This window comes from Gambusia affinis, linkage group LG05, assembly GCF_019740435.1.
Source record: "Gambusia affinis linkage group LG05, SWU_Gaff_1.0, whole genome shotgun sequence".
NCBI lineage: Eukaryota > Metazoa > Chordata > Actinopteri > Cyprinodontiformes > Poeciliidae > Gambusia > Gambusia affinis.
This window is the reverse complement of record NC_057872.1, coordinates 14,604,606-14,629,217: the sequence shown is the minus strand read 5'-3', so window position 1 is coordinate 14,629,217 and position 24,612 is coordinate 14,604,606. Positions and strand designations below refer to the sequence as shown.

The 24,612-nt window shown below is 36.8% G+C and overlaps 1 protein-coding gene across 6 annotated transcripts in view; it reads left to right on the top strand.

The window, feature by feature from the left end:
- The window catches only part of fhod3b (formin homology 2 domain containing 3b), a 97,206-nt gene that overhangs the window by 7,131 nt on the left and 65,463 nt on the right, over nucleotides 1-24,612 (top strand). For all 6 annotated transcript variants that reach the window (XM_044117569.1, XM_044117568.1, XM_044117567.1 and 3 more), the window contains exons 2-3: nucleotides 71-177; nucleotides 10,952-11,016. In XM_044117569.1, coding sequence (XP_043973504.1) covers nucleotides 71-177; nucleotides 10,952-11,016 — 172 coding nt within the window. The remainder of the gene's footprint in view (nucleotides 1-70; nucleotides 178-10,951; nucleotides 11,017-24,612) is intronic.

Sequence of the window (24,612 nt, the reverse complement as noted above, 5' to 3'; positions counted from 1 at the left end):
TGAGAATGGGTCAAAATTACATTGGTTAAATCTAACCTCTTTGTGTGTGTGTGTGTTGTTGCATGCTTAGCCGGATGACTGCGCCCTCCAGCTGTCCCATAATGGAAGCTATTTGGATTTGGAGTCTACCCTGGCAGAGCAGAAGGATGAACTGGAGGGATTTCAGGAGGATGGAGGGTAAGATAACAATCGCATCCTTCTCTGTCTGTTGCTTAACTTTTTCCTTTGCTATCGCCAAAACTTGGAAACACCAAAAAGAAAAAAAAAAAAAAAAAAGAAAAAATGAAAAGAGGCTGTAAACAGCACACAGAATGAGAAACACTCTCCATTACTGGCCTGAAGTTATAGACTAAAATAAACTTGAACACTGCAGGAAAATAAAAAAAAAAGTTGGTCGTATACTCCTTCTACTTCAAAAGCTCTTTGTCGGACCGATGCCAGACAAAGCTGAAAATACAAGAGTTTCTGGCCCTACCGAGCAGGTGGATACAGTAATATACATTACACGCCAGACTCTGATTTTCCCGGAATCAATTGTTCATGCTTTAAATTAGCTGTCAACCCAGAGAAATATATATATATATATATATATAAAAAATGATTCAAGAGTAACTTACTCACAATTGCTGATTACAGGAATCTGGCTTTTAAAAACAACCCAAATATCTCCCAGCTTTTACAGTCAACCATAATCATTGCAATATGATTACTGCTTAAGAGAGAGAGAGACTGCAATTCAGATCTGATAAGAAGGAACTGATATAGTTGGTTATAGGGATATACGTTAATGTCATTCTTGCTGTATTTCTGTGGCTAATCTGATCCAATTACAGTGATTGGAATGATAATAAAACCAAACTGGATGAATTACTCAAAAATTCATTTTCCAGGCATTAGCTGAATGAGCTCTGCTTCCCACTCATGCAAGGGCATTAGATTTGTTTATTAAAAAAAAAGGCAAGGTCTAAAAGTCTTTAATGACTCCACTCTTTTACAAGTAAAAGCCTGCTTAAATTCTGAATGCCTTCTTGATAAAACCCCCCCAAAAAAACAAAACAAAACGATGAGACACTATTTTATCCTGCAGAAGCTGTTTTGAATCATATTTAGGAACAGTGCTTCTTGCTAAAAAAGTTCAATATAATTAGATCTGATAGCAAGTTGAATTTAAATTTCCCATTTCACACCGTCATCTCTTCAACCCTGAGGAGGTGAGCAGTAGTTGCCATACCTGGGGTCTACTAGAAAGTTGTGCTAGAGATGCACTTAGTACATGTTTGGAAAAAGTGGATGATCTTCAGGTGGATTGCTCCTAAAAGGTGACTGGTCAGTTCAAAAATCCGATACTTTTTTAAAATTGGTCTATGCACCATAGTAAGCTGTACCATTTTGAACCGACAACAACACTATTTGGTGGGACTGTTGTTACCAAGTTATGTAGATTCAAACTTGGCTATCTTCATTATCAATTAGCTGTTTAAAATAGAAACACAGAGGTGGAACATATTGTAAAAAATGAATAATATTTTCTGCAACATGTTAATGCAGTTCATTCAGTTTTGCCATGGAGTGCAAGAGACCATATGGGCAGAAAAGTTACTAAAATGTATATGTTTGACATTTTAACCTATGTCTATCAACTACTTGATTGGAAAAAGTTTGCTCCCTTTGGAAATCTCAAAGATAGAGCACATTCTACATAGAGACTGATTCTGTCATACTAACCATGCTAAATGGTAATATATGATGCTACAGACAGTCCAAGATGTTAAATCCCTAATTATTTTGCCTTTGATTTAGATACTTAGTAAAACTCAATGACTCTTCTCTTACACAACCATGTACACATTAATGATCACTCACACGGGAAACTTGAAGAAATGCACAGATTTTGGATGGTGGGCTTATATTTACATTTATCATTGTTGGTAAAAATTGACTAAAATCAGTGGTGACCTCAAAATGCCATCTACTTCAAAATTGTTGTAAATGATTCTGTATGTTCTAGTGTCCAGATTTTTTTGACTAAAAAGTGAAAAAAGCAAACTCCCTCAAAGCGGGGTTCAAAATATAAGTATGTTGAGAAAGAGTGGTTTCATATATAGTTCTCACAAACAAGAAGAACACAAGACATCTATTCATATTATGGTGTGAAATCACAGCTTTCTTTTCAGTTCAGTACAGTTTAACTGTATGCCTCTGGGTGGGATGTTATGGCTCTGTGTGTCCCAAAAATAGTATGAACACAGATATGTTCTTGTCTTCAGAGTTCAAATGGGATACTTTCATAGATATGGGAAAGTGTATAAAGTCTTTTGTAGCCGCATCTTACTATTGTTGAGATACATATGAAGATGTAGATGTATATCTGCCTTGTATGCTCATGGTGCAAGAAGACTGGATGCCAAAGGTAAATTGTGCTCCAGATTACCTTTTTATGAATTAATTATTGTAGTCTGCATTGTCTGATTATCGACGTGGCGACGCTGCTACAGATTAGCTGGATTGTTTGGAACGTTAATGTCACAACTCTCATATGCATGCTTTACAAGATCTTTCACAAATCTGCTTCACAAATGTTATATAAATGACAAAAAATAACATCCTTTAGTCACATTCAACACTATAAAGATACTCAGTTTATGATCATTGAAAGTCATTTACTTTGAGATAGCATTGCATATGTTTGAAACTGAAAGTGAAACTGATAGATAGCAAGGCTAAGTTTCAGATTAATTCATCAAATAATTACTACTTGAAGAGAGGACATTGAAATGTCCATCCCAGATGGCCTCCTGATCTTCAAATCCGGTAAAAACAACAACAAAAAAGCAAGATGGTAACATCTTGACAAAATTAACGTAACACTGATGCTGTTGAGTGGTTTGAATTAAAAAAGGCAGCAGATGAAAAGCAATCCAGATTTGAAAGATGTGACAGTATTTGTTTCCTAAAATTCCCAGCATACATGTCAGGGTAGGAAACCGTGTGACAGCAGATCTTGTATCTTTTTGCTACATACCAGAGGTCTAACTTTTTCCATGTCTTTTATAGCGCTTGGCGTCCTTTATCGTGTGGCAGCAGTGACGTATTCTAAACCACTTAGGTTGTTGGTTTGTCTTATGAGTAATCACTCTGATCTTTTTTACATTGACACTGCTTTTCATTAGATCACTGAGGTACACACAGTTCTACACTTCAGTTGTAGCAAGCGCCTAATATTTTCCTTTGCTGAAAAGTCTGCCTGATACAAAAAAACTACACTTTACATTAACATGACTCCTGGGGACAGACGACGAAATTGAGATTCTAAATTGTGTTAGTTTAATTTCAGTTTCATGCACTTTGTTTGGCCTTTCACTTTATTGACTCCATATGTTTTACATGAACGGTAGAGCATGCTAGGTATATGCTCTGCCCACCTTAGATGTTCACAAACCAAAGGTTGGCATGAGAGTTCCTGGTTAGCTGTACCGCAAACATGTATGGATTTATTTGTCTAACTTGGAATTCATAAGCGGCTCCCAGCCCGGGTGTTTCTGTTGGACATTGAGAGTGCCGTCCGCTCCCAGTTCCAGCTGAAATTGTTGGGAGCTTATGGGGAGGTTACAGAGAGCTGTGAGGTTAAAGCGGTCCACTTCTTCTCGCGTCAAAGGCCGAGGCTGCCAGGGATTGTGTCATGCCAGCTGGCATGAGGCGGCAGTATGGATGTAGGTCATTAAATCAGAGGAGGCTGGGGGTAAAGGTGGTTGGCCAATTATTTAGTGAAACATAATGGTTAGTTCTGCTTACTGTTTTTTTTTTTTTTTATGGCGGTAATGTGCCCGGGAATTTACCTCCTGCAGTTCAGCACACTTTGATCTCATGATAATAATGCCAAACTGGTTTAATAAAACACTTCACCTTTATTTTCTCAGTTTTTTATTAACTCTTTCTGCTTTGCAATCACTCAAAATGTCAGAAAATATTCAGAGTACATGAAAAAGTGAACTGTAAAGCGACCAGCTTCACTAACCTAAGCAAAATTATGTCATTATTCTTTCCCCCCTAGTTATCTACCAACTGAAAACATTCCTGAACCGTCTTGATTATTGGCAATTGGATCCATGTGTAATTGATATTAACGACAGGTTACATTCCTGAAGCGCCTGTGTCATACTTAGTGTCTTTACAATCAGATTAAAGTATGATCCTCTGACAGAGGGCTGCAGAGCCAGGAGATATCCATGTCATGGTAGCTTAAAGGCCTTAATCACTTCCACACCATGTTGTGTAGCTTGGCTACAGAAAGTTGTGACTTGTACATTCACCATCCCACCTCATCCCTGATGCAGCTTCAAGTTTTTAACTGATCAGTTTGCCAAGACATGTGCTGAGGTATTTCTGTCTTTAGGTAGTTGTCTTGTTATTGAAATTTTGCAGCTGCGAGAGTCTTAATCAATGCATTTCCAGGACTCTTAAAGAAAATGCAGGTCTTTTTTTGCTTTAGTGAAGGCTTTTTTTTAAAACTGTCTTTCGGTACAGTTTAATTTTTTGGAGTATATCTCTACCAACTTTGCACATCTAGAGGCTTCTACCCTTTTTTTTAGATTAGATGGAGAGTGTCCAGGAACAACAGATTCTAAACTAGATTTAAGTCTAGACTTTTATTTTTCTGTTCTGTCACAATAATATGCTTTGATTTTAACTCTATTGTTTAAGGTTGTTTTTCTGTTGTTGTTCTGTAGAGTTTTGTTTTCCTATCAACTCTTACCTGACCATGTTGAACAAATACATCACCACAGCCTAGTGTTTCCACTTTCTTATGTCACCTTAATGATGGTGTGTTTGATTTATCTGTGTTTGAATGAGCTATGGATCTATGCAACTCCTCCAAAGAAACCATGGATGTGCTTCTCTAATGCTCTCCTTGCCTACTCTTTCGGTTTTGGTGGAGATTCATGTGTTATTAGGTTTGCTGTGAAAACATACCTAATTTATTCAGATTGAACAGCGCTTAGTAATATTATCAAAGTTTGACACATTGCTATATAACTTAAACTTCTTTACCACTTTCTCCGTGTCGTCTCTGGTGCATTCTTTGATCTTCCTGATACTGTTTGTTAAAGAATGTTTTCTAAATGCTGAGCTTAGAATATACACAGGTGATCTCTGCTTATAAATGAGGGACTTCTGACGGCAATGGTTTTCGATATAATTTATTTAGGGGTATGCCACATTTTTCTCATTTTCCTTTTACTATTATGCTCCACTTCTCTTGATCTACCACATATGCTACAAGTAAAATACATTATAGTTCATTGTTACATGACGATGTGGACAAGTTCAAAGGGTAAAAATACTTTTGCATGTCATTGCCTTTGAGACATTTATAAAGTTTTATTTCTTCTGAAGGACAAACTAGACAGCCGGAGTACTTCCAGTGTAACTGGCCATGATGATGTTGATTAACTATTGAACTGAACTAATGTTGAGATACATTCAAGGGTTTTGCTGACATATGTGACATTGATTGGCGGGTTATTTGTTAAGTTTTAAGTCCTTAAGGAAAGACTCCACTCCCTCGATTGTCCTCAGAAGATCAGAGCAGTTAGTGACTACATAATTGATTTGGCATGGGGTATTTTATTTTGTTGCAGTGTGTGTGTGTGCGTGTATTCCAGCTTATAGCACTTCACTGGTGCGCATAATTCAAACGCAAAAGCCAGCAATTTTATGCTGAAAATACTTTTCTTGGTTTTATTGCCTGTTTTTTGATGTGTTTGACAAGCGTTTAAAAGGCAGGCGTATTAAAATCCAACTGTTCGAGCTCTGCAGGCCTCAAATATTCAGTTTCTCATTATATCCGTTCATTTCTCTTAGGAGAGCTCTGCTTTCGCTTTTTTCCAACAAATTTTTTTTTTTTTCTGACCGACTTGGACATTGCTCTCAGCACACACAGGATTTTCATTTAAGGGAGAAATGTGCATCTGAAAATAACCAGAGAATTTGTCAATCTTGCAGCTAAACTTTACACAGAAAGTTAAAGCACTATCATTTCACTTTCTGTGTTTTGTAGTTAAAGAATATTGCTGAATCTATAAAGCCTTCTGGTAAATACCTTTTTTTCTATGCATGTGTAAATGTTACCAAAGCATAAAAACGGTCTGTCTTATAAATTAGAACTTAACCTGAGTAGATCAAACGCTGGTGGTCCATTGGTGGACACGGATGCAGGAGTTTCTTCGGTAAGAAATGCTGAGTCAGTAGACCACTGTGGGGCCTTCTTGTCTTGCATTAATTGGTCTTTGAGGGGAAGATCTGGCTTAACTGCAGTCCAAGAGTCTGTGTTCACTTTCTAGGTACATTTTGTGTTTCATAAACAGGACCAGTAGTGCTCTCTTAGATAAAGCCAGAGAGTTTAGATTGGGTGGACATGCACATGTCCAGTCAATGCTATAAACTTTACTAAAGATGCAACCTAGAAAGAAGAGAAGGAACCTTACAGAAAACAAAGCATGTTGGCCCAGTTTCTGTCTGGAGCAGTTGATTGGCAAAGTAATTGACTATTTGAGTTAATTATTGTTTTTTAATTTCATTAAAACCTGGAATCAAGAGGTTATCCATTTTATGCACTAAAGGTATCTTACCATTATAAGCTTGTCGCATAGCCTTCTCTGAATAGAGATGGGGAACATAAACATTATATTGTTTTTAAAAGTGTAATCAAATAATTAAACAAATAAATGTAAGTGCACGACTCAAGCCGTTAACTGGCAGAGATTTATTTTTCTCTCTCTTAGCAACATACCGCAAAAATTTTGAATTTTATAGTAAACTAAGAAAAACAAAAAATAAATAAAAGTTGGACCGTCACGTATTTATAGATTGACAAAAAATGTGGGAATTATGAATCTATTAACCATTATATTAAATTTGTCAACATTTGAACTTTTGGTAATGATAGCTGACATTTTTTTTTATCACTGGCAATATGATTAGTTCATCCATAATAGACACGGGGTGATATGTATTACATTGCAAACATATGAAATGACCAGCACCACCACTTTGTGCATCTTTAAAAAAAAAAAAAAACTGCAAACTATCAAAATGATAGTCTTAGTTAAACTCTTTGCGAATGCAGCAGATTTTATTCCTTGATTTCCTTGACAAAATACCTTAAGCAAGAAGAAACTGGTACTACATTGTCATGAGTAAAAGAACTAATTCAATAATTAAATAAAGTGACTGTCAATTTACGCAGCCATGTTCTGTCATAATAGAAACATCATTTTCTAAGCTTACTTCTAAATGTTTCTGATAATAACATTTTACTGCGAAACCCAGTATATTTACTTAAGGTTATCATTCAGCAACAACCTTATTTTGTATTCAAAGTCGTGACCAGGAAAGCTGTGGGGAGTCTTGCAGCAGCCTCTTGTGAATGACAGATAAAACACATTAAAATATCCACAAAAAAATAAAAATAAAAACCCTCTATGTAAAAATCTAAATAACCCAACCAGTGTTGTGTTTTCTTATATTACAGCTACAATTTAAAAACAGCGCTGGAAAAAAAAAAGAGACCACTGCACTGAAACCCATTGAAAACCTCATAGTTATTCCATAAGAAATTACCATGGAATAAGAGTTAAATATCAATTTAACTCTTTCTGAGGTAAAACATAAGTATTGTTTCTACATAATATAATATAATATAATATAATATAATATAATATAATATAATATAATATAATATAATATAATATAATATAATATAATATAATATAATATAATATAATATAATATAATATAATATAATATATAATCTAAACTTGTTTTCTTTACATTATTTGAGATGTGAAAGCACTGCATATTTTTTGTTATTTTGTCTATTTGTCATTTTCAGCAAATAAATAAAAATTTTTTGCTTGGACTCGAACCTGTGACAGCCACGTAGGACTGAGGCCTCTGTACATGCATTACGTGCTTTACCCCTGTGCCACTGCTTTGAACTGAGGATTTTTAAGTCTTAGCTTAGCTTTTTTATGTCACGTGAAACATACAAATGATTGGAATAAACATAAACTTATCTTGGGGCAGAAAAAATACATTTGGTTTCAAATCCAATAAGGAAAAAAAAATTTAATTTATGTAAGATGAAATTTGTTCATCTTACATCTTTGTTATTGTCTTGGTAGATGCCTATATTGAATGTAACTCATTCAGGAATGACATATTTCAGATGGTTATTAAAATGTTATTAGGAATTGTATCTCAAAGGTTTCCTTTGTTTAGATTGCTTATATAGCATCATGCCTATTCTATCATCCTTCTAAAAGTTGCATAGTGAGAATATGAATCTGGATGCCTCCCTGTACAACAGTGTTGAATTTTCATATTTATTTTCATTGGAGATGTGCCTTAAAATCCCACTTATTTTCTATGCATGTTTGGTTAATTTGATAATGAGAATGTCAGCCTGTGCAGACTCAGGTCTTTGTAAAGATTAGATATCCTGTTGCAGAGCGAAAGCAGGCATTCGTGACAAAATGGCTCTAGTTACCCGTTTACCTCGACTGCATCACAGTGGATTACGTTGCTGTTTGCTGTCTCATCTCACCAGGGAAGGCCTATGTTGACAGATGTTGCTCCTGTATTGCCTCTGCCTTTTGCAGGACGCTATATTTGAAAAATAGTAAGTATAGGCAGGCTTTCTCTGACATATAATCCCATTTTGTAAATAATATCAGAGCAGTTTAATGCTGATCAGTCGGGGGTACAAAATCTGTTTTGTCTGTCTTCCAACGCTGCCTGTTTGTGACACAGCATTAGTATGAGCTTCTTTCTTTGTTGCCAAGCCTTTTCTTTGACTGTCAAACCCACTCCTGGTCCAGGACAGGCTGTCGTTGGCCCTGAGCCAGCCTGAACAACCACACAACCATAGAAGCCCATTTGTCAGCAGTGTGAAGGAGGGGGTTGTTGTGCAGTTATACCTGCTGTGCTCTTGTCTGTGTTGGTGTCTAGCTGATTTGTTTATGGTTTCTTTAGATATTTGGGAGGTTAAGGGCACAATCTATCATCCAAAGAAACAACAGAGAGGACCTGAACAGCAAAATTCAAAGCTAGCTATGGAGATCTGCTGCATTTAGATGTCAGTTTACACATTAATCAATTAGACAATTCTGACCAATTTCCAATTCAGGTTTTTGTAAACTTTTTTTCAGAAGTAAAAAGGAAAAAAAAAAAATCAACAACTTTTCTGAGCTCAACCTCCCAAGTACTAGTTAACTCCGAGTGTCAGTCGGCTTGTTTGCTTATAGAAAAAAAAGTTGAAGGCAACCTGACCACAGCAGTAAGTCTGAAATGGAAAAGTAATGAAAAACAGGTTTCTGTTGGTAAAGAGGAACTACATTGAAAGAAGAAAACATTTTAAATTTTCCTATTGTCTTGTAATTGGTCAAGCTAAAATCGATTGATATGGATTACCAATCAACTTCCTGATGCATCGTGAGTCAAAATAGAAGCATTTCAAACAATTAATAGTGTACCCTAGTAACACAGAAAGAGGAAAGATGTTGGAAAGTCATAAGTAATTGTCTGGTAATTAAGGTGTCAAACAGTAAAAAAAAAGTAAGAGTGTCAACTTTATCCTTTATCCTTCCGCAGATTTTTCAGACTTCTGTTTATTCCACACAGCAGAGGAACCTCCTAAAATGGGAAGATTATCTCTTTTAAAGCAAAAATACTCTTCTAATGATAACTGAATTGAATCGAGGTTCTTTGTTGCTGTCTTTGTTTTGGATTCATTCAGCTATTGTAAGCAGCTGACAGGATGGTGATTGGTTCTTGGCACATTTCCATTTACACAGGGGGGGGGAGGAGATGACCTCCAAGTTACTCCCGTCTTTTTTCTGTTTTGGAAAGGAATTTTTCCCAGTTTGGTGTGTTGTTATGACCAAAATACTAATGTCGGGGGAAAAATGTGTATCGCAGCTTTTTGAAAATAAGCTAATTTAGAGATAAAATCAAACCCTCTCCTGTTTATATATCTTTCAAGCCAGAAGTCTACAGATTTCTGAGCTAAAATTAAATCCTAAGTTCTCAGTGTCATTTTGACTAGATAGCTTTTTTGATGTATTTTTGATTATGTTCTCCATGGTTTTGAGTTTGCATTATTGTACAAGAATTTCAGGAGCTGTAGGACATTATTAGAAGACACGAGAACAACACCTGCTACATCTTATCTTAACCTTCTTGGTGTTCTTACTAGTCATTAATATTAGGGGCCTACGTGTCACAAATGTTGGCTATAAGTTTTGAATCCCTCGTAGCATGAAGGAAAAGCAGGCATTTTCCACAGAGCATATAGTGTTGCAAGTTTCCTTTTAATTAGGCTCTTAACCACCTCACAGTCCAAAGAGATGGGAATCATTGGAACTGTCAAGCTTTTTACCCTGTGTGTAGTCCTGGTGGGTCACACTGACCCCATGTGTGCTTGTTTTGAGGATTGTTTTTGGTGGTTTCGGGAACTGACAGACTAAAGGGACATCTCCATCACTTCCCCGTTGTCCGATCGCGAAATCTGCCACTGTCCTCCAAAGCGTCACTGCGGGAGAGTTAAATCTTTGCTCTTCCACTGATTTCATTGGAAATCCTTTCACAGTTACTGAAGATAGCCAGCTTAGAATGTTCTTCTATCAGCATGCCCGCTAAATGGTGTTTTTGTTGGTGTGACCTGGCCTATGGTTGGTCTAGATAGGTAGACCAGTCGTACTGAAACTCAATTTAGTTTTGAAGGTGCTCTCTGGATGGGGATAGATCTGGATGAGTTTTTGACTGGCTGATCACCTTTGAATGCTTATTAAACTGAAAATTGTAAAATTTTACACACAATCTTATTTTTTTCTGCATCTCTGGTTTATAACCTAAACACAAATTGTTGAGCACTTTCTTTTTTTCTTTGCAGGAGGGGCAAGAAACACAGCATCATTCTTCGTTCGCAGCTTTCAGTCAGAGTTCATGCCTGCATTGGTAAGTAATAAACTCCACCCTAATCTGTTCATATCACACGTGGAAATAATATGAGTTTTAATTACCTGTATTAGCAGCACATTGCTTCCTTTGCATCCTTTTTGAACTTAAACAGTGGCATTTGTGGGATGGGGCCCAGGGCCTTAATTTGTGTGACAATTAACAGCACTTCCACAACATACTAAAAAACAGAGCAGTGGCATGAGCCAGAGAGAGTTTCTGTGTTTTTTGAGTAATGTGAGGGAACCAGCACAAAGAGCTGAGTGGAAACACATGCAAACACGCACACGCGGCGGCATGTGTACACACACACATGCTTCCAATCTGATTCAGATGTTGGCTTTCAGATTTCAGTTTAACTATACTGACGTGCTTATTCCGCCTCTTTCTGGAAATGCAGTGCTGATAAGTGGGTGCTATTTGTTTTGCTACCTTATTTAATGTTATTTTGTCATATAAAATGACTAAACAGGCTTTTAAAAAAGTAATTAACTCACAGAGTTTATTACTGACACATAATGTCTGCAGCAGTAGCACAGTAAGGAGGAGAATATTTTCTCTTAAACACACACCCCATCTGCCGGGTTGAAGTGCAAAAATAATTCAAAATCTGCAAAGGTTATTAAGCTGTAGACTGTCAAATATCACTTGAGGTAAAATCCACCTAGACAGGGTTTATTTAAATTAGGTCAGCATGATCTGAGTCAGATGTTTGACTGGAGCTGAGGATGCGCCAGTCTTGTGTCCTTTCCTAAAATATGACAGCTGATCAAAGAATTAGTGACATGCACAAGGATTAAGAAAGAGATTAGGTTTGCTTATGTGGATAACTTCAGTGTTTCTCTTCTTCTGAGAGTTTAGATGCTAACTACGTAAGTGATACTGTGGAGCTATTTTATTTTCAAAGCTTTTTTTTTTAAATAAAACAACGTTGTAATTGATCATCTTGTTGGCGGATTCTCATTGATTTCACGACAGGTCACGAGTTCAATTTGGCTGTGGTTGTGAATATTTGTTTGAAACCCCCTCTAGTGTGGAGTCTTCTGTCCCCTCCTGATGCGTGTCTGAGCTTAGTGGAGCCTGGGGAGAGATAGACAGACTCTAAGTGGATGATGGCCCTCTTTCTCTCTAAGTTGACAGCCACCTGTTGCCTCTTACTCTGGTCCCCTTTGGTGGCTCTCTGTGTGGCTAGCTGATTTATTTTGTCTAGCTTAGCCAGCCAGTGTTACTGTAACTCATCCAGACATTTGAGCCTAATTTTATCAGACTAGCAAAGTGACCTTTTGGCCCACTGAGCACATTATGCAGGGATTTTCCTGGTCCACAAAAGACATAATGTGTTAGTCTTTCAAAGTGAAATGGCATGGCATATTTAGGGTTGGATGCTTGTTATACATTTACAGATTGAGTACCAATACTTACTATCTGTTCTTTTTTGTTTCTTTGTTTGTTCCTCTCAAACTGTGTAGAAGTGACAACAGTATTAGATTTCCAACAGCAATGGTGAAATGAAAGCTCCTAGAGACTTATTGTAACTGAATTTTTTAAATTTCATTTTAGATGTGTTCTCACTGATGACTTTGCATTAGCACACCCACGATGTTGAGATGTTTATCCCAGAGGCTCCCTCCTTGAGTATGAATAATGACTTGGTTTCAGCCATGTTTACTCTATTCTGTCATTTACTGCTATTTTGTGGAACAGACATTGTGTAGAGTTTAAACTTCAATTAAGTGGTACATCTTTAAGAGAGTGTTTTCTAGTGCTTTTTTTTTTTTAGATTTACACAAAACAGAACCAACCTCTTGTTTGTCTTTTTGCATTATAGCGTGCGCAAACCACAGCAGGACCTAATCCGGGTTTCCTTAATCATAGTCATTAGCACTTACATGCATATGTCTGTTCAGGGGTAATAAAGAAGTGGAACAAAATGTCTCATCCACAGAGCTAATGGTTTATGAAACTGTAGCCTTCTGCCTCAGTAATTTGTTTATAAGAATGAAGATTACTCTTTGTATACTCAAAACATCTTTGATATCCAAAAAGAAGGTTTACCCATGGATGTTTGTGGAGCATAGATAGATATTATCTAAACCTTCTGTAATAACTAACAACTTTAGGAGAAAACAAAGCACTAGTGTACATTAACAGTCATAAACCAGAATTATTTTTCATATGGTTTCTCAGTACAAGCATTTTCCAAAATGCATTCAGACTGAAATGATGTGATTCATACTTAGTATGAGAGCTTGCTGCACCGGTAGCGATTCAATGCACTCAGCTACCCACTATTAGTAAAAGCTCATTGAGCTGCAAAGCCTTGAAAGAGTCGACTAGGTTTCCTTAGATAGGAAATGTTTTTCCTAAACATTTTATTATACACTCTGCCATGACATGACCTTTGTTGTGAATTTGAGCACTAAAAGAAACTTTTTTAATCATAATAAAGATTTAAAAAAAAAAAAAAAAAAAAAAAAAAAAAAAATAATAATAATAATAATAATAATAATAATAATAATAATAATTTAATCCATTATGACATATGAGACATTTATTTGAATGTATTATTGTTTACTCTGTATGGCAGTTGTATTAGGACATTTGTTCACCAAATGAACAGGATTTACAACTGAATGTTGTAAACCTCCACAATATTTAGTTTTGGAGTCTTACATAAAGTTGTTTGATTTAGTTGATTTTAAAACACCCACATTTTTACACAGAAAACTATTTATCCCACTCGCTGTACTTTTTTTCGCATCCTTGGCAAACAGGGGCACAGGTGATTGCAATGACATTTCAAAAGTTAAAAATAAGTTGAATATTTGAATATTTCTCTTCAACTACTCTCCTTACACTATCTGGTTTTTGTATCATCAGGAGACATGGATACGTTTTGAGGAACATTTATTTGAAGCAGTGAAGAATTATGCACATTTTGTATGATTCTTCACTAAATAACTTAGAAAAATAGGACAGATGAATAGTTAATAACTCCAAGGCATGCTGCCTGCAGGAAAGTATGGGGTTTTCTCTATGACTGTTTTGTAAAAGCATCACAAAAGATGCATGTCTTGTACACTGAACCAGGAGTGGTGTCCCCCAAGTGGTCTGGGTTGTTGCATGAAAGATGTGTGCGAATATGAACAGTTCACAGACAGATTACTTGTGTGTCGACTGTTGGATAAAGTATGCTGGGGCTTTTAGTCTTGGGAATAAGACTTGTCTTCAGTACCACAGCACTACCCTCCGATGAGCCTTTGTTTTGTTTTGCTCACCAAAATCGCCACTGTTTTAAAATGTGACTAAATGAGTGCCATAGTTCTTTAATAAAAACAAGGAAAATTACATTTCGCTGATGTGGTTTTTCTCATTAGGTAAGCAGAACTGGTGATGATTTGGCCTTTGTTTATAGTTGCATGGCCAGCCCAGCAGCTGATGGTTTGGAGAAATCAAGTCATCTTGCCCCATTCTGCGTGTTAGCCTCGGCCACAGCCTGTTTATATTGTCAGGCTGTAATTATTGTCAGTGCGCTAGATGTGGTATGAAGAGTCTGATTAAAGCAGCCTATGCTTATTTTTGTATTGTCCGTAAATACAATATGCCCTCATCTTGACTGTAGTGTCTCTGAGACTGAATAAAAGAGGAACAGGAGGGTCACTTATGGCGGCAGACTATTGTTTAGTTCTCATAATGTCTAAATTTGAATACCATGTGATGAATGAGTCATGTTCTCAGTGATCAGAATCACACAAACCAATTTCTGATGTGGGAAATGTAACAATTTCACACAGAAATATCCCTTAAGCCCCCCAAAATTTCCTTTTACTGTCATCTTTGTGTTACTCGTTTTACAAGAAGCTGCTGTAAATCAGTCAGACATCACAGTTTACCCAGCTGTTGCAACCCTTTTATTCTAAACATGTGCTTTTTATTCTTTAAAGTAATAAATCTTAACAAAAGATAAAAAACTTAAATTTGATGGTATTCACCTGGTAGAACAGGTTCATCTGCACAATGGTGATCCTCTGAAGGGTGGCAACTGAGATCAGAGGTGACACATTCTTGGTGGGTTATCTGGCTTGTATTTTACTGCCTATTGTAAAGTTGGCTAAGGGTATGATTCATTGTGACCACAGCAGACTTGTGTATTTGTTTTACGCTGTAATTTTCTTAAATTGGTTGTTTTGATTACCAGTTTGACAAATGAAATGTTTGTGGTTGTTAAAAAGGATGTTTTTATTCAATGGAGAAAAAATGGTTGCTGCTGGCTAAAAACTAACAGTTGACAGACCACTGACTTTTGACTTTTTAATCTTTGTCTAATTAAAGTTTTATGAACAGTTTGGGATGCCGTCACATTATTTTGAGACCATGATAATTTGCCGTTAAGCTGGTTTTCTCATAGCGTTTCAATGTATCCGTCTCATCAACTCTGGTCAGCTCCCAAAACCCTGCTACAGAAAGGCTTTCCCACAGGATGATCCCACCACCACCACCATCTTTCACATGTGTTTATTTGTAGGCAAAAAAAAAAAATAATGCATTTAATCTCCTCTGACCAGAGCACCTTCTTCCATATATTTTCTCTGTCCTCTGCATGACTTGTTTCAAATTGATATCGAGACTAGTAAGAAGTTTTAAGTCTAGTTACATCAACCTGTGTGCTTCTATTGTTTTCTATTTTCTATATTCAAACACATGAATATTCAGGAAATCATTTGTAGATTTTTTAAAAATATTATCTAGAGTTGCTAAGGATATTTGGGTGATACTGGCTAATGATAGCCACCATGATTAATTAGTTAGGAATGAGTCACACCTGACCTACTTGACCTGTGAAGCCATGAACTGCTACAATAGAGTAATCAAGCTTTTGAGTTGTCATGCATCCCAAGAGAAAGAATTGAATGAGTTAATATGCAGAGCCTTCTCAACAATGTCTTAATTCCATATGATTTCACGAGACCATGGGTGCTCTGGTCGTTAAAATACTCAAACTAGTTTTCTTTTTCACGTATCTACATTATCCCATTGGCAGAATTAAACAGTGAACCAGTGTTTGTCAGAGTGGGTTCAAAAAGATCTATTTGCACCATAAACTGAAGTCACATTGAAGTCACATTAAATCCAGAAAATCAAACATTTCTGTGTCTGGGAAGGCTGGAGAGGAGAAGAATAATTAAAAACATTCATGTCCCATGGCACCCATGGGACACAGTGGAAGATCAAGTGTCCCAGACTCTCATCTCTTTGCTTTGCCTCAAATAAAACCTAAAATAGGATGATAGACTCAGAGTCACCCCTAGAGGCCAACCTAAACAACAATGTGCCAAGGAGGAAAAATCTTAAGAACCAAAAATGAAAAGTGGGCAGAAGGGATCTTTCTTTTTCTCTACAAAACCAGATTGTCTGAGGGGTTGATGGTATCACTCGTCTCACACTTTGTCGCACTCAACTTTTGTATACATTCTGAGTTTGCGTCCATATGCAGTGAGATAACATTTCTGAGGTTAATGTGTGATTTAGGTGTGGCAGAGAGTTTTCCTTGTAGTTTGTCCCTGTGCCGTTTCTTTTTTTTTCTTGCTTTCTTTTTCTGACTGTATGATTAGGACTGATTGCTGGCCCATGCAAACTTGTACACAGCTGTAACATTAATTCATACAAGCACACGCATTCCCACATTCTCTTGCACACACTCCAAAGGCATGCACACATTAAGAAGCCATCTGTTTCCAGTTGGAAGGCCCCTCAGTGCTACTACTCACCCATCCAGGAAAGAAGAGAGCTGTCTACTTTTTCATCTGTGGGGGATTTTTTTTTCCCTCCTTTCTTTTCTTGTTTACAAGATTGAGGGGAGAAAGGGTGAACATGGGGTTCTGACCAAAGGACTGAATCTCTGCATAACAAGAGATGCATCACAGGGTTTTACAGCAGTAAGCGATATTTATCTCATAGCTTTATTTCTGACAGCTACACAAACCCCTGTCTGAAAACAACAACATATAGTGCCTTTTGAAAAAGGCCCATCATGACAGCTTAAAGAGAAGTTCATGTGAACCAGACCGTTCTGAGGTTCTCTACCACTTCGAGTTTGCACCAGATCCCACTGAAACAGGCAGGTGGGTAACATCTGTGACCACAGAAGCTAAACATCTGACTGCTTGTGGGGATGAAGAATTGGAAAGACTTTATGTTTGTTTTTCCGTAAACCAATATTTATTTGTTGACTGCACAGACATGTTTACTTATGGAGGATTTGTGTTGGAGATGCCTCTGGTCAAATTTTTTGCCTTCTCTCCGTTTCATTAATGGATATTAGGTGTTTGGGACCACATTAGAAGCCCTCATCACACATTAAAAAAAAAAAAAAAAGTTCTAACTTTAGTTATCCACTGAAAGGCAGAGTTGTAAAAATTTGAGATTAACTGATGAGAATTTCGTGGCCAAATTTCTGTTCTTTAGTAAAGTCTGATAGCTTATTTTGATCCACTAAATTGAAGAACACCATTAAATTAGTTTTATTTTATTCTCAACCTTTTGATGGTTCAGTATTTGAATGGGACCAGATGCAAGGTTATGTAGCTTGTGTGAGAAACCAGTCACTGTAAAATAGAGGATATTATCGATTGTTGCAATTAGCGAGGTTAGTATTATTAGAACAGCAGTGTCTGTGATTACTCCGTAATTGAAAATCCTTACCTTTGATCTGTGATTTCTAAATGTCTCCCAGCAAATTCACACATTACATGTCAGACAGATGTTACAAGCACCAAAGGATAAAACAGAGCAACTTTTCCATACTCTGTTAAGCCTTACACTTATCTACCTCTGCTGCGCTCTCATACCCCTGAATGACCCAAATAAAATATCAACATACAGTTGGAAAAAGTTTCCTTTGAAAAAACGTATTACCTTCTATGCTTTCTCTATTTTCATTTTTAAGCACCTGGCTGGTAATGAAAATGGCTGCATTTCTTCCCATGGTAATAGAATCCACACCAAAGAGGGTTGTTGTCAAACAACCTGGTAACACATACATACTTCCAGTTGTAACACCAGTTCTTGCTGCTTAGTAAGAAAACTAACTAGCTGTTTTAAAAGTGCCTAGAAGTCGCTTAATCTTGCTGACTTGGTCTTATATTTGGTCATCAGCGGTAAATGTAAAGGATGTTGTTGGAGTGAGTAAAAATAAATGAACCATCTTCTTACAATTCTTGTTTTTCTTAATCCTTCAACTCCAACATTCTTCTTTCATCTGGGCTTAGGCCCGGCAAAAGTAACCAACAATGAAAGACGCAAAAATAAATGTATTTTTTTTCTTAACTTACCTATTTTATTTATTTATTTTGATTCGCAGTTTACATTAGATAAGTATGCCAATATGGAATATCTTTTTTTTTCTCTTTTCTTTTTATGTTCTGAACTTTCTTTAAAGTGTATTTACATCTGTCAGCATATAATATGTGTACCTTCAATTGCCGTTTAGTTTACCATCTCACTCATATCTGTAATTTGACTTTGGGGTTATATTATATGGGAAAGAAGACTGCCAGCACTGCCTTTAAAACGACTGACCTTTAACTCTGTGCCCTAGTGGCCCTCAGCCAAATCCCTGTGTGCCATGGAATTCATCAGACATCCTCCCTCATCTGTCATGCTGGCTCCTTTTCTCTCCTTCAGCTTTGATGTGGCTGTCTTTGTAAGGAAACATCTCTTTCCCTCTGTATCTATAGAAAATGAGAAATCCACACAAGAACCAAAACAGTTCACATTTTCTTTTTTTTTTTTTGTCACAACACCAACTGTCACTCATGCACTATAGCATGAAACGGGCTTATTTTTTCTTCTCTTCACCTTGGATCAAGTAGTGTTGCCACAGCTGGCTGGCTTTGAATCATTTACCATTACTGTTTTCCTTTAATGGAGGATTTATTGGATTTTCGTTACATTCATGTGCCGTGATGGATCTAGTCTTCGAACTGCCTTCAGCTGGAAAAACAGGGATTGATATGTTTTGTTTGAGCATTAGTTTGAAAGGATGTGACAGTCAATTGTTGCTCTGAAGCATTGCTTAAAAAGTGGTAGAGGTTCCTAGCATCTCTTTGAATAGATCATCATTAGTAAGGTAGAATACTTTAATGGCCCTTGATTTTTGCTTCTCTGTCAGTGTCTTGATCATGGTGGCTTTGTAGATTTTGTTTATCCTGACTTTTCTTTTGAAACACAGGACAATGTGACCAAATCAGTGACAATGCACTTCAGTTTTTTACACAACTATTTTGGTGTCCAGGATCTCTGGGACAATGGAGAGATGAGAGTGAAGAAAGTGCCTGAAATCCAAGTGTTTGAAAAAAGTGAGTTTTAAGATATACTTTCTAGACAGCTGACTTCCTAAAAATGTGAGATTAACGGCCTGAAATAAGTCCAGCTCACTGGCCAGCCAAAACAAAACAACATAGAAGGGTCGCACCTGACCCATGTCTAATTAATTGGATAAGTAGTTTTTTTAAAACATAGGGACAATCCTGGATCATGAAGCTTTCACTAACAAATGATCTGCTGATCTATTGAAAAAGAACTAAAATATGCTGAAGGAAAGTAAAGGTAACTTGTATCTACTCTTGTCTAGAAGAAACACTGAGGATTCCAATCTGCTGATGTGAGACTGAGATTAGGGACACATGAAAGACTACACACATATTTTAAAGACCTGACCGACCTGTTCCACAAATCCTCTTCTTTTTCTGTGTGACGTTAGTTTTAGTATTTCACTGGTTTTGACAAAACAAAACCATGATGGGGACTGATGCAAGTACGTAATCCTATAAATGACTGCAGAGCAGCAGGATTTCAGTCACAGTAAGTTTGAGTTATTTGGCAGTGGCAGCAGGCGGTATGCAACCATTTGTGGCGATGAGTTAATAATTTGCACACTGTCACCTCACGTTCTGGTTCACAGGATTGTAACCACCCACAGTTGGTGTACGATTCAAAACTGTGGAATGATGATGGGCATTGTAAACCGTTTTTTTTTGTTGTTTTTTTTAAATCCATGTAAATATTATCCAGACTGCGAGGTGTCTGTTTCCATTTATCATCTTCAAACATCGTCAAAGCCAAAGTCGCAACTTCAGATGGTATTTTTAGAGGTAATCTAAGCTCAGTGGGAGACTAGAGGTAGGATAGGAAATGTTTAGATTATTGAGCCCTCAATGAAACGTATAATCTTTCTCACTTTGAAGCCCAAAACAAGTCATTTTCTACCCAATTTAGACAGAAAATGCACTAAAGGAGGAATTTTGGTTCTAAAAAATGAAGGATAAAAATAAGATTTGTGTAATGAAACCATTTGGAGCAGAACTTTTCTTGATGTTCAAAGTTGAAAAAAAGTATCTTATTATGTAGTCGTTAAGACATGTTTTCAACAATTTTTTGGAAACCAGAGAAACCAAAATGTGTTTCTCTTTAGCTGGAAGCATGAATACTCTTCTCACCTCCATTCCAAACATTGTGAGGGTGATTGAAGGGTGCAGTTGAAAGAGCTCAAGCACCAACCTAGACTCCTCTTTCAGCCCACCCATGACACTCAAGGGGACCACTTTTAGCAGGAGAAGATTGGAAAACCTTTGTTATATCATTTGAAGGAGATGAACAGAAGCAGATGGAGGATGGGAAAAAAACAGAGGCATTGATAAAATATGTGGAAGTGAGCTAAAAGTCTACTTTAGCATATAAGGGCAGCTATTTTGACGTCTACTTTCTCACACAGAATGTAGACATTTCTTCATAAATCTTTATATTTTCTTAGAAATCTTTATACTCATCATTCAATACGAGAGTTCTGCTGCTCGTGTCTGTCCTTTGGTCACATTTCAAATAGGTTAACGTATTAACCTATTTGCCATCACCCTAATCTTTTCTCTAACATTCTCTGTTAGATTAAAGTCTCTGCTGAGCCCATCCACATCTTTTGAGTTGCTTTGAGTTAAAGGAAACATATTTATGACTAATAATAATAATAAAAAAATACTTTAAATATAAATCGGATTGGAAAAAGAATTATCTTGGACTTGTATGTATTTTTTGTCTTTATCTCTTTTTTTGAAAGGGTTTTCAGCATTAATCTGTGGTAGACATATCTCAAAAATTTTGCAAACTGAAATGTAAGTACTTGATTCAAAAGCACAGACATAAGGGGCAAAGCTTGTACACAGGGATTGTTGTGAAGTTACCATAAACTGTGAGATTTTATCCCAAAAGCATCTGTCTTAATTTAAGCAAACATCTGAACCAATTTCCATCTGTGGTGAGAGTTAAAAAGGGTTTCTTTTTTGACTTTTGCTTAGTCTTGCTTATAAAGAGGAGTGAAAATCTCGATTGATGTAAACCATAAGTAATGCCGTTCGAAGCTTTGAGGACAGCGAGTCATGTTTACATGGTTGTTGTGGTTAAAGCTGTGCAAAGTTAAGTCTGATCTTTCAGTGAATATGTCAGAGAATGTTGTGATTTAGTCAGATGTATTCCTATGGGCTGTGTAGTGGTTTCTTTAGCAGTCACTTAAGGATTACTGAACACACAAAGGACAAAAATGCTTTGCTTACACGTTTGTTTATAAGATAAAAGCTAGAGAACAAGCCTTTAATCTCAGTGTATGGAAATATTTTTTTTAAAATTTAAGAATCTGTTTCTCTGTCTGGCCCTTGCTATTTAAAGACATCAGAGACTGTTTTCTCCATGTTCTGGCCTGAATGCCATTCGTATTAGCAAGGATCTAATTGGATCCCAAAGAGACAGTGGAGGGTTTCATTTAGAAATGTGACAAAAAGTAAAAATAACATTATTTTTGAATAAAAGTAACATTACTTTTAAATAAATTAAATACAGGAAGGGGCATATGCAGAAAATATTTTTGTTTTATGTTCAGCTGACTTGTTTGTTTATTTAAGCAGTGACCTAAATAAAAAAAAAAATATTCACAGCCATCACAGTTTTTTATGTCTCATTTACTATAATTCCTCTAACCAGAATTCAGTGCATCCACTTGCTGTTAGAAATGTTTTAATTAGTAAAATAGTCCACATTTAGGTAAGTTGAACCAAGTAAAACTTCACCTGCTCTGTGAAGGCCTCAGAAGTTTAAGGTCTTCGAATTAAACTAGTTATGTCTCTATTAGAGAGTTGTAAAAAAGAGAAGTTTTGGTGAAAGAAACCCATCAAAATGGCTTGTTTGCACCAAGCAAATATGTGGAAGAAGGTACTCTGGTTCTTTTTGACCAAAATGTAATGTTTTGAGCTACGTACATAATACACACGGGCATAGGCCCATTCTTTTTCATTTGTGCTTAATAAAAAAAAATAAAAATACAGAAATCAAAGACCATTCTTGTAATTTGTTTTGCAACAGCTGCAAGAAGCTCTCTGCATGTATTTTTCTTAATCTTCCATCATGGAAGAAATGTCTCAATATTCTGTTTTAGAGAGATTTCCCAGACAAAATAAATTTGAGTTTCTGTCACGCCTGTCTTTAGCCCATTTTGCACATAGCAGTGTATTGATGCATTGTACCATGGGAGTTTTAAGGCTACAGTAGAGTCAGCTGTTTCAGGCTCCAGACATGCCTAGCCTACCTGAAATTACTCCGAAGGAGATCCCCACTGCTGCCATCTAAAACCTCTATGTCTCAGCATTGAGAGGAAGTTAAACCTGAACCTGCCAACCAGCCATCAACTGCTGCCAAGGCTTGTCCAGAGTGAGACACTCTTATGTAACTCAGCTGGAATGAATACAACTGGTGTCTTCTTCAAATTTGGAAGGAAAAGGGAAAAAAAAAGAAGGCATTAGCACACAACGATCTAGAGAAGCAGAGTTCCCAGATACTATCTTTTGAAGGTGCCTTTCATATGGAGTCGTAATCCTGGCTTCTTTGGTCATTCACCACTTTTCAGGCCAGTGTACCAGAGGATTTTTTTTTTTTTTTTTTTTTTTTTTTTTTTTTTGTTTAAGTTTCTGGACATTGAGCTGTTAATGATTCATTAATGCAAAAAGACAATGTTCCCTCAACAAAAAGCTAGCACCCTAGTACCAAAAACTGCAGACTTATTTCTTCTGTTTTTTGCATTTTATCAAACTTGGATGCTTCAGATCATTAAACCAATTTTCACAAATGTAGTCAGATAAATACAAAATGTAGTGTGTTTACGTTTGCGGTTAGTTATTGAGAAAATCCTCAATAACTAACCATAAGTCTCCTATGTCACTAAGGAGACACTTTTTGTTGTCCTTTCCATCGGTCCCACAGAGGGGAAATTGAGTAGTAACTGTCAGCAACAGGACAGCAACAGACTAGGGGGTTCACAAAAAGATAGAAATATTAAAATATATACAAAATATAACTGAGGACTTTGAGATTAAAGACATTGAAAAGGACTGATATCTTTGGATATCATACTTGGATCAGGATGAAATTTTGACATGAAAAATTTGTATGAAACCCACTTAATATTAAGAGACAAATTAAAAGATGGGAAAACTTAATTGTCCTTACTCCCATGACATGCAACAGTAGGCATTTCTCAGACTTCCTGAGGTTTAACCTTGAATAACCTCTAAGCCACTTTAAGGTTCCCACTGTTGAAGCTGTATGGGATTATCCCACATGCTGCAACACACGGGCACATTGCTGGTCACACACACACCTAAACACTTTCTTTTTCCTGAGTTGCAATCTTTACACCTTTGATGCTTTTATTCCAGGATGCTAGATGTGCAAATGTTGGAGGATGAAAGGCCCGGTCTGGCACAGACTTCTGTTGCTTGGGCTATTGGAACAGGCAGGAGCCTTTTTGTATGAGCTGAGGCTTTAGGGAAGCTGCGGCCTTGAGGTCACCCCTCGGGGGTAGGCTGATTGACTGGAGGACCACCTCCTGTCACCATATAGTGATTAATGGAGAGGAGACACAATCCCAGCTCCTGTAAGCTATGGTGAATGCTCATCATTTTTGTTTCGCCTTCCTCTGTAGTGTTTAGTGGGGCACAGTTGGAAGGAAAATATTTTAAAGAGAGTGTCAACATAGTTTTATTGACTTCCATCCAAGACATTAGGATGTTGACATACTGTAGATACCTGCTCCCCTCAGAGAGATTGTGTTGGGTAATTGTGATGTTTGGCAATGGTGAAAACTCTCAGCTATTTTTGTCCATTTCTGCATAGCGCAAAAAGAGGTTAAGTGAAATTGTGTATTTCCTCCTGTGGAAAGTTTCTTGTGTTGTCCTCGGTTTGGGACATTTCACATGTTTTCTTTGTAACTTAATTTTGCATTAATCCTCTGCCCCATATTTTTTTGCAAAACCGCTGTTCATGCACCTCGTTTCCAAATTGAAATAATGGTTTAACAGGCAGAGTAAAAAGACTAGAAGGAATGCTCCCCTACAAAGATGTCATGTGGTGTATGACTGTGCACATGGCCTACGCTCTCACAGGGACAAGCCTTTCCTGGAAATCTTAATTTACCTATGAATAACAGAAAGCAACAGTATATTATAGGAGCATGTTTTGACATGAATCAGTTCGTTATTAGGGAATGGGGGGCTATTA